The sequence below is a fragment of the Electrona antarctica genome, assembly GCF_951216825.1.
Source record: "Electrona antarctica genome assembly, chromosome: 6".
Lineage (NCBI taxonomy): Eukaryota > Metazoa > Chordata > Actinopteri > Myctophiformes > Myctophidae > Electrona > Electrona antarctica.
Genome location: NC_136811.1, coordinates 33,842,728 through 33,863,750, shown reverse-complemented (window position 1 = coordinate 33,863,750; position 21,023 = coordinate 33,842,728). Strand labels below are relative to the sequence as shown.

The following is a 21,023-nucleotide window of genomic DNA, read 5'->3' as shown; positions in this document are numbered from 1 at the left end:
GGTTATTGATATCAAAACCGATAAGATCGCTCCACAGCCTGGGAGCGCAACAGTGGGACGTCATCGAAAATGTTCCCCCCCTGTTTAGCCGACGAGACCGAAAATCTTAAAACGTTTTGATCTAAATCATAAGGTCTAATTCTAAGCAAAGATCATGTATTAGACGGCCCACCGCAGTCCCGTCACTAGTCGCGGTAGATTTAATCATACCTCCCGTTGTTTTCATCGATCGTCTCTAGAGTGTTTTGGCTACATCTATCTGCTACAGCCACATATGCAGGGGAGGATTATCCAACGGGCTTGTTGGGCCCAGGCCCAGGGGCCTCTGAGCTTGGGGGGCCCCTGAGCTTCAGCCTCCGCGTGGCCGTGTTGCTGTCACACGGAGGCTCAAGCTTAGGGGCCCCCAAAAAGTGCAAAGTTAATAACAGTTATTAACTTTGAACTTTTTGCCAGTAAGCTTATCATGGCAATAAAATAAGCCCAAATGTCCTAAACCAGTGGTTTTCAACTGATTGTGAATGAGGGACTGCCACCCTGACTTAGAATCAACCTGGGGACCACTGTTGTGTTGGGTGGGGATATGGGCTAAGATTAGTGCTTTTGTATCACTTGCTATGCATCCCATATGTGTATATAACATCCCACTGTGTCTCAACTCTCAACCAATGGTCCATTGACTAAGAATTTCCTAATAATAATGACTCATCCAGACATTCCGGTGAACTTCCCCCTCTTGAGATTTTAACTCTCTTTTTCTGTTGAATTTCTTGACCTCCCACTTGTCAGTAAATGACTGCATGGATGGTCATCAATGTCACCAGGTCATTCAGTTCACTGTTTCTCAATTAGTAGAAAGAAAATGTAAAAAATAAATCTACAAATCCTACATTACTAAATGCAACACCTCCACGGACGACCTGTTGAAAACCCCTGTCCTAAACCATCATATGATACATGTTACTGCAAGTGTTAAACCCTCAGTTTATCCATAAGGCTTCCAGAGGGAGGTCTCCAAAAACAAGGGGGGGGGGGGGGGCCTTTGCATGTTGGTGGCCCATGGGCCCTTTATCTCTAGATCCGCCTATGCACATACGGGATAACATCCGGTCCGTCTGTAAAAGTGCTCCGCTACTATAAATCGCCGGACGCTATGATTTCGATTAAATAACCCCGGGCAATCGGGGTATTAAGACATGCGAATCCCTTGATTCCTTCAAAACCGCTCTCAAAGGGCACCTACGAACGGCTGCAATTCGAAACTGGCCCCCGTAAAATCTGAATCCCACCCTCCACCCACCCCCCTTTTCCCTTTTTGCCTCTGTTTTTCCTGATTTCCTGTTTTTGGCTATATAGAAGTGTATATTTGTATGTCTCTAAATGTTTTGATGAATTGAAAACGGTGGGCCCTATTGTAAACAAGTGTAATGCTTTTATGGTGTCGTACACTCACAGTTAACAGTTTTTGTATTGAGTTGAGCTTGAAATGTACTGTAATTAATAAATACTTCAATCAATCAATCAATCATTTTGAACTCTGTGCCGGCACACAAATTAATACTGTATTTAAACTTTAAAGTGCCTCAGCAAATGCGGACCCCTGTAATAATACTCCAACCACCTACTGTACTAGAGTTTGGTCAGACATTTTTCCCACAGGGTAAACTAGTTGGACTGTTTGCTAGTCTGCAGCCTACAGGAGCACAGTAATAGAAGACCCAGCCACCTAGTTCTGCTGCTGCTGTAGGGTAGGCTAGATGTTTGGCTATTACGTAGTGGAGTCAGCAAAACACTTCTGCAGAAACTTTACACAGGAATGTTGGCACACCAGAGTGCCCTGACCCCTAGACGAGCTTAATCTTTAACCTCTCATATCAGCACTTTTTCACAGTAGCACCATCCAGCAGAGGGGTGCCAGATTGCGTGTGGATATTTAAGGATGTTTTAGGTAAGGGCGTGTATGTGGTATAGAGAGGAAATGGAAGTACAGCGAGCCACATATATATTATACAGTATACTTTCAGCACACTTATACTTTGTAAGCGGGCATCCATTCCTCATGTTATTAACTTTCCCAGACAAATCCGTTTGCCTGAAATCAGTTTTGGTCAAATACTTTCCATGGTCTCTCAGGCCCACACAAGTCGCACAGTGCTCTTATTCTTAACTGTTAACATTTCACTGTGAAATGCAGACTGTCTTTACTCTCTGTTAGCCCTCTGGCTTCCTTACTACTAACGTATATTTACTACAATTGCACTTGCCAATAATTCAAGAGAGGGAGTGCTACTGTGAAATACGGACACTGGGGTTCTGAGGTTGTAGGTACAGTACGAGGCAAAAAGCAAAATGAGTGAAAGGTTTCTCCTGTAATGCACCTAAACCAAGTGTGGAGAAAGATCTAGCTTGGAGAGGTTTCACATTACAGTACTGCACTCTCGCTCCCTCGCTTTCTCTCTAACACACGCGCACATACACCGATTTATATACCACATTTATAAATGTCATATGACAGTGTCACGTGTTGAAAATAGCTGACCTACAAGCTTGTGGATGCGACGCGTTTTGAGCTTGTAGATCTGCAATTTCCCGGCACACTACATTGTCTTACGATAATGCATTATTAGGCAAAAAATGTTCTTCATATTCCCAATGTATGGCCGCAGCTCACTGTGCACAGTGTTGTTCTCAGGTGACACCGGGACACAGGGCAGCAGAAACCGAGCTGAGCTGTGGGGGGCGAATGGATTAGGGCAGTGCAAACAGCCATAGGTAGATCATGTGCCTTTTGAATGGCATGTTGGGGGCTATATTGTCCATCCACATACAATGGCATTTGATCAAGACCCTCCTCAGAGGAACATGGCCTTCCCATCTCTCCATGTTCTTATGTTACTGTACTGTGCGTGGTGAACATGGTCAGTCTCAACTGTGTTCAGTGACAAACATGAGAGGAGAATGTCAAGAAGTTATTTCGATTTTCATTTGAAAGCAGCATTGTAGGCTCTATGCACAGCAGGCATATTGGAAAGAAATTTGATTGGACCTCTTCCTTGATCCATTCTGGTCAAGCAGTTAGGGTGCTGATGTTGTGCATGTTGGCTCATTGCCAACACTCAAAATGCCCCCTTATATTAATGGTGTGTAACTCTGAGAGTGTACAAATGGAATCAAATGGATCCATCATTTATTTTACTATTATTTATCCATTTGTACACTCTTGAGTTTTGGGGATCCTTGAAATTAAAAACTGTTGGAGACTACACTAAACAGTCCTACATACCATATAAATAAGGAAACCTCTGTCCGTCAGTCCCATGATTGTTTGACATGCGGTTCTCATCAGGTCAGTGCGTTGAGCAATTGATCTCAATTTGCACACAGGCATTGACTATTAGCAGTGGCGTCGACTGCGGGAGTGCTTGGTAGCTGAAGCACCCACACACATAATAGAACCCAATATAGCACCCACTGAACTGACTGAAGCTCCCCTCCCCCTGGTCCCTCATTTCATTGAGACACTTCAGCTCAGATTGACCATAAACCATTTATTGCAAAGCTATTGCATGTTAGTATGGCGGTGTGGCTCTGCTCATGTGATATCAGATGATCTGCGACACAGGTCTGATATCACATTGATATCTCCAATTATCAGTGCACCAAGACACAGCTCTGCCTCTGATATCAACGACCCCCCCAGAGCAGAGCCAAAGATTCAATAATCCAAGAACAATACACAGTAATGACACATGATTCAACACAATGATATGATATTATTGTATTGTTTGTGATTGTGTAGATACACAATCACAAACAATACAATTATATCCCATACCCCTGGACTAAGAATTACAGGGAGGAGGCCCGGGAGGTGGGGGAAATCTTCATGCAGACGCCGCACGAGCTGCTTGACAGCTCGGCATGCAAAGAATGAGTAGAGAGCTGAGGCTGCTTAAGTAGGTGGCCAGAATTGCACTGTGGGAATGAGGGCGTGGCCTGGAGAGGCAGCAGATTTAAAGAAGCAGTATAGATCACTAGGGGGAATGAATGAGGGGGAACTATGTACACACATATATAAACCATCTGCCTTCCGTGCCGCAATGAACTAACGCTACGCTTGAATTTGTCACGTAGGCACACAACTCTCACAGGGTGTTCACAGAACAGGTATTCAAATGCTAATAATTGGTGGCTTTTGTTTCACGCTGCCAGGTAGAGTATACACTGCAGCACAGTAGCCTTTCTTTCTCACTTGTCTGACTTGACTACGACGAAGCCGCCACCACCAGCCAAGAACAGATTCGTCCAGTCGACTCTACAATTCGCCGCCGCCAAGTCCCCGGTGCCCGCTGACAAAGATGCTGCCAATAATGCCTTGATATCTGAAAGTGCCAGCAGCAGCCAGCACCTCCCGTGAACCAAGCAGTAACGACGTGACGGCGCAGTGACTGGACGACGAGGGCGCACATATCAAGCTAATTGGAAAGACACTTTTCCGTGGATCACGTGAAATGTTGAATCAAGATGCTGAAACAATTTAGGGTGTCCAGTGTCACACACATTGCATTTTATGAGCAGGGCACTTTGGATATCATCTCCATAGCACTAGCACGCACATTGACACGTGCGCTGTTTGAAATGCACATTGTGTTAGCTCTTGGTGCTAATAGCGTTAGCGTGTAGATTGTTTTCTCATGTGTGTGTTTTTACTGTCGGAGCTACAATACATGACCATAGTGTTACTGTAGTGTAGGACGAAGAAAAGCCATACAATTTAACAACATGTAGGTTCTGTAATGCAATTCCGATGGTCTGTAGCCCTAAACGATAATGGCAGAATAATGGCCTTTCTCGGCCCCACCTCTCTCCCATTGTTTATATATTGTGTTTTAGTTTCCAAGATGGCCACGGCACCAGGGGGCGGTGGCCTTACTGGGCTGCGTTCACACATTCAAGACACCTGTCTTGTGTCTGTGCATAATGGCCGCTCCAATGGAAGCCCATATGGTTTGACCAAACATTTTTGTTTGATGGGTGGAGGGGGGCAGAACACATCCATCAAAGCTGTGTTCAGACACAAGTCAGGTGTCAGACACAAGGCAAGTGTCTTGAATGCAGCCCAGTAAGGGCATATATCGACCCCGCTCGCTCACCTCCGCCCCACCCCCTCCTGTTGCTGCTGCCATCTTGGATCCTAAACATTATAAACAATGTGAGAGGGGTAGGGCCGAGAAAGGCCTTCAATGGCCACGCCGGGTCACACCCCGAAATAACCGTATGTATGACTCGAAGAAAAACAGAAAAAGAAACCTGATCAAACCACACAATCGAAGTGATATCCTAATATGCAATGTGCCCAAAATTTGAAACATACAGTACCTTATACACCATACAATTATTTTTTAACTTAATTTTATCAATTTGACTTCTATTATCCAAATGGTTCTATGAAGGTGAACAAGAAACACAGCTGAAGATGTGAGATGCCTCAGTAAAGAGACGGATGGAAAAAGGACACTAAATTTAAAATCCTGACCCATAAAGCCCCAGTGGAGGCCTACCATGCGTTTTTTAAGGCTACTTTCACCCGAGTGCTCTCACATTCCCAGATATGAACTGGTTAGTAAGTATAATTGGTAAGACCTGTGAAGGAAGTAAGGAAGGGGCCCAGTTCCTTTCCAATATGGCTGCTGTGCATAGAGCCTATTCATAGTGTAGACATTTAGCAGATCCAGTCTGGAGCGTAAGCAGAGTAAGCAGTAACCCTAGTCGGCAAACTACAAGACAATTGTCACGTACTGTAAGTAGTGCAAATAGAAAGATATAGTGCCGCAAAGACACTAGGATGCCAGGTACTGTAAACATCAGGCCTAGCATCTCTCCACACAGAATGATATCTAGCAATAACATTTGTGGTCATCTAAATTACAAACATGTGAACAAGTAACCAACATATATCTGCACATAAGATATCTGTAATCTATCAAAATAAGGTGTCAAGAAGGGATTTCAGATCATGTATCATATGTTATTGAATTAGCTAATCATTATGGCAAATCGATTATCGGTATGTTCAAAAATAGTGAGAATGCAGATCTACAAGCTAAGCTCACAACCTGTCACATTGTGAGCTTGTAGATGGGTATAAAATCGGGCTCAAGTGGGTAAGAGCTGATTGATTTAGGTTTTGAACTTTTTATATATTTTGCATATAGGCAGGGCATTTGAACGCATAATGAATAGTAATGTGGAATGCACTTTCCAAAGTTATTCACTAGAGCGGTGCCCGTGGGGCCTCTACAGCGGTGCCCGTTGGAACGATGCAAGTTGGAAATTAATGCCCCACCCTGATATTATGCATTGGAGCCTCCAGACGTCAGAATGATGTCAGAACAGGCCAGCTCCATATATGGACACTGGGCAGACACGCAGACAGAGACGTGGCATAGTAGGATGAACAGTAACACACAATGGGTTGAAATGGGCAGGTCATTAAGAAATACATTTGATTTATTCTGCTCATAAACTTGTTCATATCCCAGAACTATAAACCATCTCGCACTAACTCGTGCCTTTTATGAGAGTTTTAATTGGTCTTCTCAATGATGTCATTAAAAGGACACTTAATTATACTAAGTTAAATGAAAATCAAATCACAGCATAGACTAAAACCTCACTGGGCGGTTCTGTGGTGACTGTAGTTGTGACATTTCTTTTCTTAGGCCTACTTTCTATGAATTGGAATTTGAAAGAACTCAAAAAAATAAACAATGAAATGTGTACCATAGATGTTACTGTTCTATTTGCTGCACCTTATGTACTGTGTGTTACTATATACACAGTATGCCGCTATTTTAACTGCCTCATACATTACCATTTATTAAAATCATGCACCCTATATTATAATTATTATTATTGTAATGAATTTGATTTATAATGGACTTTACATTTGACACAAATTGCAAAGAGCTACAATCTATCAGGGTAAACAGTTTGTATAAAGCATGACATCGGTATGCATATACTATTATTCTTTCTCGTATAAGGATTATCTGGCATACATGTTTATTTCACTCTACTCATATCATATGAAGAATATTTTTATATCTGATAACGTTTTCCTTGTTCTTTGTTTTCTGAAATCTACAAATATAAGCTCACCCACTTCTTCACACCTATAAACCTGTAATGTATACGTTTAAATAACATAGGCTGATATTGCTGTGTGGTCCACAATTTGAAAAGTGGCCTCTTTCTTGGTTGAGGACTCGAGGAGGGCAGCAACCTTCAGCTCTGCACGCATCCTAGATGAAGACGAGAATAATGTGAATGAAAACATGAGAGTACAGTATGATGAAGCATGTGGAACACATCACTCTCAGCAGCTGGTTGTCCCCTCCTCCCTTCTAGAAATCACTGACCACAAAAAACAAAAACATGATCTGAATTAAACATACATACTGGAAAGAATTCTAAAACCAGATTCACATTTCATCGTAAGGTGATGGTATATTTTGCCGATGTACAAGCTCACAACGTGAGAGATACTAGCATCATGTCTGGGGGTGTCCTTGTACATCAGGCTGCCTCACTGCACAGAAACAGGAGATAGACTCCTGACCTATGGGCCACATGGCTTGGGAATCACTGGTTCACAAGGCTACTTGCTTACAAGCTCACAGCACGTTGTCTTTAATAGGTTAAAGATGATCACAGATTTACTCTTAAACAGAAACTCACTCAATAAAATATTGAGGTGACTTACGTTTGGACACAAGCAGGTTAACAAAGTTCAGATCCATTTATATACTCTTGAGAGTTAAATTAACAATCAGCATTTGGCTGTATTCTAGGGCGAAGAGTGGAGATTGTGAGTGGGCGGGCCAGTTAAATTAACACCCAGGATTTTGCAGTGTAGACATCTGCCAAAGAACAGAGGCCAAGAACACTGCACCCTCCATCTCCTTCCCTGTCCCATTCGACAAATTCAGCCCTTGACTCGGTTGCAGCACGACTGAGGAATGTTCTCGTCTCCGCTGCACCCTGGGGAGGCATAAAAACGAAACACGCAAATCCTGCTGAGGCCTATTGTCCTCGGAGGAACAAGTTGACCACAAGGGGTTCACTTGTGTACTGCATTAATCCATTGAGACCTGGAACGCATCCATGTCACGTTAGCGTTTAACCACATTAACCATTAAGGATCTTAAGGCTCTTTCTATGTGTGATTATAACTATAAGACTATAGGGTTTTCTCACTTTCTTTTAGTATTTTCATTCTTAGGTTTGCATAATCACAGTTCAGTCCTGTGGATCTTAGGTTTGCATAATCACAGTTCAGTCCTGTGGATCTTGCAAAGCAACTCCTTGAGGATTATAATTAATCTTTTGCACTCTAATCTGTTTTAGACTTTAACTGAAAACGTTCTCACTCTCATCTTGTGCAATCGAGTTGTGGCGTTGGAAATGAAGGCTCTGATTGCAACCATACTTCCTCTTTCTGCTCCTAGATACACAAGCATTTCATGTGTAAAACAATGGTTTCCTATTTGGTGCTTTGCTACACCCAAAACATTCAGTAATTTTCTCTTGGATTTCTGGTCGGGCACTTCACAATTTGTGTGAAGGAATTTGCTGGTTCCTTGAAATGTTATTTAAATTCGAGGAAGCGGCGGCCCCATCAGCCTTTCCTTTTTTTCATGGTGTAATAAGTGAATATGACAACATTTTACCTCATAATTTGTCTGGCCAGGTACTTAAAAAGACTCCCTGTACTCTGTCCTAGTCACCATGGCAACTGTTCTAGCCTGGCAAATGTTTTGTAGTCCCATAGGAGGGTTGTATACGCCTGTACGGTACAAATGTGCACACAAGTACAAATGTGCACACAAACATCACTGATGTTTGTGTGTGTATGCACATGTGTGTTTTATTGGTGCATCTTTTTTTCACCTTTTGAGAATGTTATTGCATTATGCCCATACTTGTTTGTGTGTCACTGGGTGAATAAATAGTTTTTGGTGCAATGTCCTTACATTCAAGATTCTGGATTATCTTTGACAAGGAGGCGATTCATGATCCTTGCACATCATTAATGATACTAATGGATGATACTAGATAGCCATACTAATATATATATATATATATGTTTTCATTTGTTTGGTCATCTTACAAACCAGTTAAGTGTAAATAAGAATTTGCAGTTGTCGATTGTAAGTCACCTTGGGAGTTGGGGGCTGCCTGGGAAGATCTATTATTATTTATTATATATTATTATTTCTCTCTACTCTATTTATTGATCTGACCAAGGCAGTGAACCCACAGATGCTCTAGTCTAGTGGAGCAGCTCAGTGAGTGTTTAACAGTGCTGTAACCAGGCAGGTTCCAGGTGTGAATGTCTCTAGCTCCCATTGGTTCATCTAACCAGTAATATGTTGTTGTTCAACTTCTGTGGTTCTTCTTTCTCTCCCATCATAATCCATAATAATATGTAAATCACGCATGCATCCAGATCCACTTGAGCTAATCAAGCATATTAGTCTTAATCTTCTGGGTAGATATCCATGCTAAGGCTGCTTTACATGAACTGTTTCACACAGTTGAGTGGGCAACCATCTCGGATATACAGTCATGTACAAATGCAATTTCCCTCTACTAACATCACAAACCTGCAGCATATTCCATGTCCTGCAATATAGTCTCTGACCTCTGCACTGCATCTCTAATATGGCTATTTGTGTTCCTTCTAGGCGAGTGCGTACTTCAGAGGGCCGTGCTGGTGAGGAAGAAGCTAACTGCCAGGGAGGGAGGAGGGTGGCTGTCCGGCACCCTGTTCTGTACCCACTTCAGGGTGGCCTTTGTGCCTCAGGACAGTCCCAAACCTGATGTAAGCCCTTCTCAACTTGAAGTGGAATTGACATGACTTAATGGCATTTGACAATTATTTTACTTGGTTTGTTTTAACCTGAATTTGTGCCAGCTAGGATTTATCAAGTAGAACATTTCCATTTTGTACATTACAGCACAAGCACATTTGAAAGTCATTTTTTGTGTGTTTGACAACTTATGTGATGCAATCCACGATTTCTTGTTGCAGTACATTTCACTGTTTTGAAATCTACCATTTTGACCCAGTAGCACTGTTGAACTGTCATATAACAGTAGATTCTTACAAATAATGCAGGACAATGCAGACCCAGTGCTGTTAGGAGACCATGATGTTGCTTTGGCTTCCATAGAGAAGGTTGTGGCTGGTAAGTAGCAGTTCATACCCACCTTTTCACTTCTTTGTGCCCTCTATTTGCAAACCATTGATGGAGCCAATTGCAAAAATTAAATTAATTCTATCATCTATTCTACTACAGACATTTTTGAGTGGTGTAAACCACTCCTACAACTGGCTTTTGTGTGCAGAAAAAAATGAGCATGGTTGCTATGTTCAAAATAATTTCTGACGTAATTAAATCACACCCGGGTGAACTGGATGACCGTAGCAACCATGGTCATTTTCTCTGCACAGAAAAAGCCAGTTGTGAAATCACATCCGGGTGTGATTTCATTACGTCAGATCAGAGCTGATCAGGCTACATAATACCTTACCTTATTTCATTACGTCAGACATTACGTCAGACCACAGCTGATCATGCTATATAAAACCTTACACCACTCAGTTCACACGGGTGTGATTTTTTATGTACGAGGGGACGCAAAACTAACTCAGTCATTTGGGTTACATTGGCCACCACATTCATCAATATTGATGATTGTGTGTGGAAAAAAACAAAAACAAAAATGTTTTTGTTAGATATGCTTGTGAGCAAAGAAAATCGTTTGATTTTATAATCTTGATTTGTATGCGTTAATACATTTGTTTGTAAGTGTACGGTACTACACTCTTTCTATGATTTTATAATCTTAAAATAGTATTAGTATAGTAGTAGTGTGTTAGTATCCATATCAGCGAATACCTTAACAGTGGGAAGATATAATCCAGAAGTGTTGTCAATGTATGCCAGTAAATTGATCATACTGTATATACATTGCTAAATTAATGGGGATCCATTAAGATGGAGAATAGGCTACCTAGGATTAAAAAATAAACAAAAAGCTGAGAAAGATTAGCCAACTAACTGTATAACTGTACCCTATAACTGTGTTCTGGTCTGTGTTCAGTGGGGCCATATAACTGTGTTCTGGTCTGTGTTCAGTGGGGCCATATAACTGTGTTCTGGTCTGTGTTCAGTGGGGCCATATAACTGTTCTGGTCTGTGTTCAGTGGGGCCATATAACTGTGTTCAGTGGGGCCATATAACTGTGTTCAGTGGGGCCATATAACTGTTCTGGTCTGTGTTCAGTGGGGCCATATAACTGTGTTCAGTGGGGCCATATAACTGTGTTCTGGTCTGTGTTCAGTGGGGCCATATAACTGTGTTCTGGTCTGTGTTCAGTGGGGCCATATAACTGTTCTGGTCTGTGTTCAGTGGGGCCATATAACTGTGTTCAGTGGGGCCATATAACTGTTCTGGTCTGTGTTCAGTGGGGCCATATAACTGTGTTCTGGTCTGTGTTCAGTGGGGCCATATAACTGTTCTGGTCTGTGTTCAGTGGGGCCATATAACTGTGTTCTGGTCTGTGTTCAGTGGGGCCATATAACTGTGTTCTGGTCTGTGTTCAGTGGGGCCATATAACTCTGTTCTGGTCTGTGTTCAGTGGGGCCATCGCGAACCAAGTTGGTGACTCCTAACTCCTCACTGAAGTTCACCCCGGAGGAGCTGGTGCTTTATTGCAGAGACCTCCGAGTCATCTGCTTCCTCTTCGACCGCCTCACCCCCGACACACAGGCTGTGGAGGTGTGTGTGTGTGTGTGTGTGTGTGTGTGTGTGTGTGTGTGTGTGTGTGTGTGTGTGTGTGTGTGTGTGTGTGCGTGTGCGTGTGCGTGTGCGTGTGCGTGTGCGTGTGCGTGTGCGTGCGTGCGTGCGTGCGTGCGTGCGTGCGTGCGTGTCAATTGAGACAACGAATATTATACGAATATGTAACTTGCTCAGACACACGTAAATTCTCCATTCATTGTCAATGGGAATTGTGTAAGACGAAGATCTACACGAATAGCTGAATATAGGACAATTCACACAAACAGACAAAGCTTGGCATAGGAGGGGCTAGCGCCCCTCAAAAACAAACCACACAAATGCCTTCATCCACTAAAATGCCACAGATACTGAATAGCTTAAAGCTTCGGTAATATTTTATTGTTGGTTTTGCTATTGTGTATTTTGTCAACCTCAACCGGTGGATATTTCCATTTGGAATCAAACTCGTAATTTGCATATATTTATGAGGACCACAGTCTTATCCTCGGAATTGTACTAACCTGTGGTTACTGCTTTACAAATCAAATACAGTATACTGTGTATCTATTTGTGTATGTACACATACAGAACAGTTCAGTTCAAGGTTTAGGTGTAGATCACATGCTCCATTTGCAATCAACAACCATCTTGTGGCAAAAAGTCCTCCGCCTTGAAAGGTGCTGTGGGTTGTTAATCTGATGCTAATGAGCCTCAGAGCTGGGCATCAGTGACATTTGTCATATTGATTCTATGTGTCGTCCTACTTTAGATAACCTACACCATTGCGAAGACGTATCAGCCTCTCAAATCAGGGACTGTCCTTTCCTTCCAGAATGCTGCCCTTGGGAGTGTGGGTAAGTAGCTGAATGTATGCACCTCCCCCATATTCTCATTTATATTCACCCTTGGGTTCATAGTGAATTTATATTCATGGGCAAAATGTATTGGGTGATCATGAAGAAACCTACAATCACATCCACATAAAGCATAGCCTAATGTTAATAGCACAGTGTCTGTACTCTGTATAGTCTATTGTAACATGGTTATCACATTTACTCAAATACTGTGCAAACATCTGTCAAGGTTTCTTTTATTTTTTTATCTTTTGTATATTGATTTATATTGTATTTCTCTGTACTGTAAAGCACAATGAATCTGTTCTTTATGAAAGGTGTCACCAAGTCAACCTTTTGTTTAAGGTTTGTACTTTTAGTGAAAGTGCATGCTTGCTTTGTGAGATATTCATAATTTCTTCACCCTATCACTTTGTCTATTTTTGTCTGGGGTTCTCTCTCAATTCTTCTTAGTATCAGCATATTTAAAAACCTTAATGCAGATTGAGGATATTAAATGGGAAGTATTTTGGTTTGTATGGTAGACCATGATGGTATGGTATAGCCCAGATCCTCTGTGGCTGACAAAATGAGAAATGTTCTGTCATGATGAAAGAACAAAGAAACCTCCCGAGGCTGAAACCACTGCCAGATGTGAGGAAGTCTATTTATTTTTGCATGGGTATAAACCCAGACTGCATTCATTTATCTTGACAACAATTGAATAAGTCGTTTATACGAGAGAAAAATAGATCTAAATTCATCGTTCAGTATGTCTCAGTATATTAACATCTCAGTTTTGTTAACATTTTGTCAACCACAGACAAGCAAAGAGTAAAATAATTAGTGTTGATTTGAAAGATTATTGTATGGGAGTAGGTGACTTGTTTAAAGAGGTGAATATCTCATTTTGCAATGAAATGTAGTATAAATCGACAAAGAAGCATTTACCATTAGTGTTAAATATGAGACTGGTACTGTTTTGATTGAACCGCTTATACTGCAAAATGGAATAAAACAAAGTAAACTTAGATATGAGACTTACTGGATTTTAGTATTAACCGTTGTCGTTGCCACTGTGGATGCAGAGAAACATGAGCCTGGACGGATGTACAATAAATTATGCTATGTTAAGGCTACACTAAGCTGGCCAGGTTATAGATGGCTGCTGGCTGTCAAATGAATAATGTAAAGGCCTCTCTGAAACGTGTCACCAGATGACCCCCAGCTCAACTCTGCCCAAGGGTCAAGTTTGGCCCAGTGTGTGTGTGGTCAGTACAGGTTACTCGATTCAACCACCTGGGTGACCGTTTGAGTGTAACATTTTGATCTTCAACCACTTTGTCAAGATCACTCTTTAACCCATTAAGACCCACGCTGGGCAAGACCTACGCTGTTAGAGTGCATTGCTTGAATTTGGCGGAAATTGCGGGATTTTGGCGGAAGTACCGCTCAAGGAAATGACGTTGACGCTTTACAAATCTGTTTACATTCTCTGTGAATGAAACAAGTGTCGTGATTGGTCGACAAATATCGTATCCAGGGGAAATAAATCTGACGGATGTTCCAGACTAACACTTCCGGCTATGCAATCTCTGCCTTATATTGTGACCAGGCTTTTCTCTTCACAGATGAGTAAGGCTGGGACGGAGGCTAATTAAGACCTGAGGCTGATTCTACATACGGCTTCTAATTAAATCAGTAGTTCTCAAACTTGAATCTGAAATGTGTGTGTGTGTGTGTGTGTGTGTGTGTGTGTGTGTGTGTGTGTGTGTGTGTGTGTGTGTGTGTGTGTGTGTGTGTGTGTGTGTGTGTGTGTGTGTGTGTGTGTGTGTGTGTGTGTGTGTGTGTGTGTGTGTGTACTAGTTCACATCATAAGTGACTCATCAAAGAGTGTTGACTCGCGTCAAAAGAGGGTGCTGTATTCCCTTTGTTTTGCAGATGGGTTCCCAGATTGTGACGGAAGTAGCTACAGTATAATTCATTGTTTAGTCCCCTTACCTTCTTGTGCACTACAACATATTCACTAATCACTATAGCAATCATTTTCTCCAGCTCTTCTCTCGTATCTTAACAGAACTACTCTCGTACTGTACATCTCTTCTGAATATCCATGTCCAACTCTCTCCTCCTCCAGAGATGAAGCAGTTCCTAAGCAACCGTCATCGTGACGCCCACATGAACTGGTTTGAGTCCTCTGCAGACTGGGAACAGGAGCTGGAGCGCTGCCGGGCCACTGGCTGGAGGGTCAGCTCGGTCAACGATCGCTTTGAGATGTCCACCAGGTACATTCCACAGAGACCCCTCTAAATGTGGATGATTATACCAGCGATTCACAACCTGTGTCCCGTGAGCGGTTTTGCAAGAATTATTATGAATAATTTTTTCATCAATATGAAAAATAATTAATGTAAAAAAAGAATGACATGGGATTTTTTTCTTTCAAATCTAGAAAAATTTGTTTTTCATAATGACCAATAAATAAGGACTTCAATCAATTGATTTATCATTTAAAATAAATATTGCATGCGCCGCATGACCCACATGGGTGGATTGCGAATGCTTTCAACATGTTCAAGTGGGCCCTGATTCAGAAAAGGTTGGGAACCACTGGATTAGACCCTTTATAGACATTAACAGTGAAACCGTAAACATGTCTTTTTGGTGAACATTTTTAGCATGTGTTGAATATATACATTATCAGTTCAAAATGTTCCCAGTGACAACCCCAGCATTGGTAGTTTTAACCATAGACATATATAAAGGCTAGATGGCTCAAAGCGGAGTCTCTGACGTAGTTCACCGGCAGCCATCTTACTGAGGGGCTACAGTACAGTATGTTCAAAGGCAGCTCAAACAAAAATAGTCATAACTCCCTCAAATCTTGACGGATTTACAAACGGGTTGGTTTATTACAAACGTCAACGTGGCTATGATTCAGGACGCTTATCTGCTTATTTTTTTATATGAACGTCGTATAAAAGCATATACGTATGCAGACGTCTCTGGCGTTTATAAAAAAACCAAACAGTTTGAAAATCGAGCAAGTTATGGTTATTTAAAAGTACATGCCCCATAGATACAATGTTATGCTGCCCCTCGGTAAGATGGCCGCCACGTAGCAATGTCGCTCTCCATTGGCCAGAGCGCGGGTGAGTCATCTAGCCTTTCTTATCTATCTATCTATGGTTTTAACCTCCTTCCTCCTGTTGTGAGGAGGAAATGTGGAAATCTGACATAAAACCTCCTAATGCATCCTGAGAGAACGCCTTTGCACATAGCTTGTTATTTTCCCCATTCATTCTGTCACACGCCAGTGTGCTATCTAATAAAGCAGGAATTGCTTAAACCCTGAGCATCATGTGTTTGTCTCCTGTCAGTCTTCCCAGGTTCAATGTAGTTCCACAGAAGGTTCTAGACACGGAGCTGAAGAAGACTTTTGCCCACTTCAATGAAGGACGTATCCCGGTAAGCACACTATGCATATAGAGAGACATTTTGAGTACACTTGATGGAAGGGCAGCACCCTGCCGTTTAAAAGTTGCAATATCATTCATATGGTCTCAACATTACAGTCATTATTGTGAACACAGATCATGTCCCATAGGCAGAAACCAGAGATCTAAGACTTGTAATGTGATCAGGTTGCATTAGGTTCAACAGAGGTTTAATGGAGAAAGATGGTAAAGGTAACTGTGAGAGCACCCCTGGGACATTTTGGGGGTGCAGTCTGGATTAAAGTACAACTGGGGACATCTTGGGACATAACAGTAGATCTGTGACATCACATGTTTGTGTCTTAACTCTCTGGCTTTGGAAAAGATCTGTTCATGTTAAAACATAGTGATTTGGCAGCCCTAAATGATAAAGAAAGATGTGTAGGAATTCTTAAAATGAGTAGTGTTCCTCTTTCAGTGTATTTACTATACACTTTGTAGCCTCTGAGCTGCCTGAGCATTTCAGAGAGGTTACATGCAACCTGCTCATTTTCGTTGAAATGTCATAAATAACACACTGAACACAGTAAACTACTATTTTGTGGATTCTAAGCTGTAGGATCCTGCTATTAAAAAAGGGTGCTGTTGCAATGGTGCAGGCTGAGACATGGATATTTTGTGTGTTTTAGCGCTGGTGTTGGCGCCACCCTAGGGGCAGTGATTTGCTACGAATGGCAAGCTTCCAGAACAACATTTACCATGAGAAGGATGACACCAGGTGTGTGTGTGTGTGTGTGTGTGTGTGTGTGTGTGTGTGTGTGTGTGTGTGTGTGTGTGTGTGTGTGTGTGTGTGTGTGTGTGTGTGTGTGTGTGTGTGTGTGTGTGTGTGTGTGTGTGTGTGTGTGTGTGTGTGTGTGTGTGTGTGTGTACAACTTAACCTCAGTACCACAGTCTCCTCATGTCCACATCCACCCACTCTGCATCTTTAGCTGTGGGCTATAACTATCACAAGGGGACAGCCTCAGTCTCACCACCCCTCATTCCAGGGAGGTTGTGAAAATATGTGTTTGATGTTGCACTTTAATAGCAGAAAGCCTAAGGCTAAGAAGCAAGCTCTCATGCATTCAAATAGATGTCTACGATACAAGCAGTGTGATAGCGTGTGGCAGTTATTTAAAAAAAGAAAGTGATAAAGGATCTGCCCAACACCATGGAGAGTTTCGATTCTTTAGTGGTGCCTTTCATTACCTTGGGCTTGGCCAGGCACTCCAACGAACACAATTGACCAAATCCTACAGGTTGGTCGGAGTACCTGTTCAGCTGGGAATGGACCTGGGAAGGAAGTGTGTTCCTCTGCACGCATCGCGTGATTATGAATCCCACGGCAGTTCTAGGAAAGCCCCGCTGTGATTGGCCAGTAGTCGCTGTGATTGACAGTTCTCGTTTTTTCAACTATGCCTAAACCTAACCTCAGTAAAAACTATACCTAACCTTAACCCTAACCTCAGTAAAACTATGCCTGTCAGGTCAAAAGCAGCGTCTGGTGACTCCATGTGTATCGGAAGAGACACGTAGTTGTCTACACGCACCCCAGACCAACAGTAGGGGTTGGACTACTGTATACAAACATGGGGGCAATTGGCAATGACTAAATTGGGGAGAAAAAGAAAGAACGACTTAACAGTTAAAACAAATGAAAAAGGGGAAAGCATGCTGGAAGGTAGACATGAAAAAGATTCAATTCACACTCATGGTGCACTGTTCACCATCTTTTTCTGGTTGATGTGTGTGTAATAGGAACCTTGAGTTGATCCTGTTCGGTGTCCAGTCTTCTCTTTGTGTGGTGGTTGATCTGGGAGAGGAGATGCCTTCACCCACTGACATACAGCTGGCACACAGCCGTCTGCGTGCACTTTGTCTGGGAGGTACGATAAGATGCTTATGCACATTCAAAGAAGTCACAAACCCTTTTACTTGACATGGTGTATATGGTTCACATTTATAAAATACTGATGTAAAAAGAAACTACCAAAATGTGTGTTGACTGAGCACTTCATGTTGGAAATTCACCTGCCAAGAAACATTATAATAATTTACCAGATCGAGGCATAACTTAAATAGCAAAGAGTATGTCCAAAGAGTTGTCTGTAGAAATAGCAGCAGTGCTTGCAGCAAATTTAGTTTAATGCATACTGTATCAGTACTCTCACTCAAACCAAACTACAGAGACACCGCCTGATTTGCGTGTTTATATTGTGTTTTGATCAGGCGCCTGCCCTTTTCAGTGTTAGTACTATGTAAAGCAGGAGCATGCGCTGCAGGATAGAATACATCAGAGCTGAGCTTTATGTAGAGAGCTGGCAGTGAGCTTATTTAGCATAGGATAGGGCAATACATCAGAGATGAGCATTATGTAGAGAGCTGGCAGTGAGCTTATTTTAATCTGTAGCTAAGCAATTTTACTGCAAATTCAAGAGAGACCCAGAGTGAAATTCCGCTTGAAATAATACAGTGTATTTCCCTTCTATAGATGTTTTTGGTCTGTGATGCAGGAAACTTTATTCAGCCCACTGTTAACATCTATGCAGATCTTGGAAGGAACAAGGCGTTGTGCCAATGCATGTACTTGATCTAATTAACACACGTCATTAATCAGTCATTATGATTAGTTGGCAAAACAATTTAGCCTCATCTTGCATACAACCTCTTGCCCTGAGGTTCCAGCAGGAAGGTAGGACATTATTGCTGATATAAAGTGGTGCTAATCTGTTCACATTATGAAGCTACTGGGACACAGTGAAGAGGAGAAATGTGCTCTTAGATCAGAACCAGATGACAGGACCTCACAACATCAAACCTCCTCAAATCACGGACCTGGATGAAAGCCAACAAGATCATAAATCAATGCTTTGCTTATAATACACACTAGTGGTTGTTTTCCTTACCTTTATACTCGATTACAGGTCAATTTTGATCTCAGGAGTTTTTCTGTGTAGGATGTGCATGCATGCAGCCTTGCCCTACTTCACATTCATAATTATATACCAGATGTACTGTATACAGTCATACCTGGGTACTACAGAATGCAGTATGACTGAGTACTGTAGATTGCTGATGGTTTGATTGTAATAGGCTTTGGATTCATCGTCAACCCATTCATTTACTCGGGACATACCGTCTTTGATGGACGCTTTGTTTGTATTACTTCACATTCAGTTGTTTATTTCTAAGCACATAATTATTATTTTGGAGACTCTCCTACCATGTCCGGACAAGTCAGAAGAAGCTGTGTGTGTGTTGCTGTTTGTGTTGCGCACACAGCACATTCCACGGCTGAATAAAAGCAGGGTAGACAAAGCCCATGGTCAAATAACCGACTGCTGGCCCTGGAAGTGTGAGATGCATGCCTGCATTTCACACCAAACAACCGTCGCGCACGTATGCGTGTGCATTATGCATACACACAAGCACAGTTGTTTCACATGGGCAGAGTAATGATCAGGGTCACTAACTAACCATTATCTCTCTCTCACACACACACACACATGCACGCATGCCACACGCACACACAGTCACACGCACACACATACTGGTGGGAAGAAAGTGTACGCTCAGTGTCCCATTTTCACGGCACATCAATTCTTCAGTTATTGCTCACGTTGTTTTGACTTTTGTGTCTCACTGAGTTAGCATATGAAAACACCCTTTCACATCATTGGTGAACCTTCGGGAAATAAGCTTTGAGTCATCATAACAAATGGATAGGAAATGAAAACAGATTGTATTGGAATTGTATCAGTAGCTAAGCCCCAGAGGTGGAGCTAGACTCAACACTGCCCTCCCTTCTCGTGAAATTATTTTAAAATTCACGACTGTAAACGAGCCTTTAACCCATTCTGGGCGGGAACCCCTTTTGGTGTTTTGAGCATTATGTTATGCTTTAGCTATTGAAAAGACAGGAAACGCCCAGGCGGTGGCGTAACCGTCTGGGCACCCGACTGGTAATCCAGTCGCAGTGTGCCGCGGGTTCGACTCCCGAGCCCGACACGGCCTTTACTGCATGTCTTCCCCCATCTCTCTCCAGTTTCCTGTCAGCCTACTGTCTGTCCCTTCAAAAACCAATAAAAGGCGTAAGCCACAAAAAAAAAAAAAAAGAAAAAGAAAGAAAAGACAGGAAACAAGTAGAGAGACAGGGAATGACACACAGCAAAGGTCGTCGGGATCGGGACTCGAACCCGCGACACACTGTCAAGAATGCGCAATTTGCGCATATATGTGGTATGCGCCTGGACCGCTAGGCCAGCGGGCGTCTCACCCAGACACAAAGTTTGAAAGATAGTTTGAATGACTCCCATAGCTTCCCACTGCTGTGAGAGGTACACCCACTTTTGCACTGCCATTAAAAGAAAAAGGTTTTGTGTAATAATATATATTCTATACAATAAGGACACAGTTCCTCTGCCAGTGGCTGCATCTCTTAATTGAATATCAATAATTTCATTATCATCAAGAGTCTAGTTCAAGAGTCTTTCCACCCTTCCAAGACAAATACTCTGGGTGAAATTCTGTTATGTAGCCAAATGTTCCACTGATTTGTAGTTTGGAATACAAACCTTTTGTCCTGTTGTTTTGGCTTGCAGATATCTCTTCGTCTGTGTCTGTGCCCGACGACAAATGGCTATCAACCCTGGAGAGCACCCATTGGCTAGATTACACCAGGTAACAGACCTGTTTAGACAAATCTAATCCATCATCCATAATGGATTGGATACCCAAGGCTTTACATTGATCACAAAGATTTCAAATGTCTCTTTTGACCATATTTACAGATTTGACCTTTGATTTGACCATCGTTAAAAACGTATTGTCTGGCCAGAGCCACTATCCATGATTATGATGCCTTTATT

At 42.2% G+C, this 21,023-nt stretch overlaps 1 protein-coding gene across 1 annotated transcript in view; it reads left to right on the top strand.

The window, feature by feature from the left end:
• The window catches only part of mtmr11 (myotubularin related protein 11), a 42,321-nt gene that overhangs the window by 8,747 nt on the left and 12,551 nt on the right, over positions 1-21,023 (top strand). Inside the window, exons 3-11 of the mRNA XM_079503505.1 lie at positions 9,747-9,883; positions 10,181-10,250; positions 11,707-11,846; positions 12,616-12,700; positions 14,817-14,964; positions 16,060-16,147; positions 16,806-16,894; positions 17,914-18,041; positions 20,757-20,835. Of these exons, the coding sequence (XP_079359631.1) occupies positions 9,747-9,883; positions 10,181-10,250; positions 11,707-11,846; positions 12,616-12,700; positions 14,817-14,964; positions 16,060-16,147; positions 16,806-16,894; positions 17,914-18,041; positions 20,757-20,835 (964 nt within the window). The remainder of the gene's footprint in view (positions 1-9,746; positions 9,884-10,180; positions 10,251-11,706; positions 11,847-12,615; positions 12,701-14,816; positions 14,965-16,059; positions 16,148-16,805; positions 16,895-17,913; positions 18,042-20,756; positions 20,836-21,023) is intronic.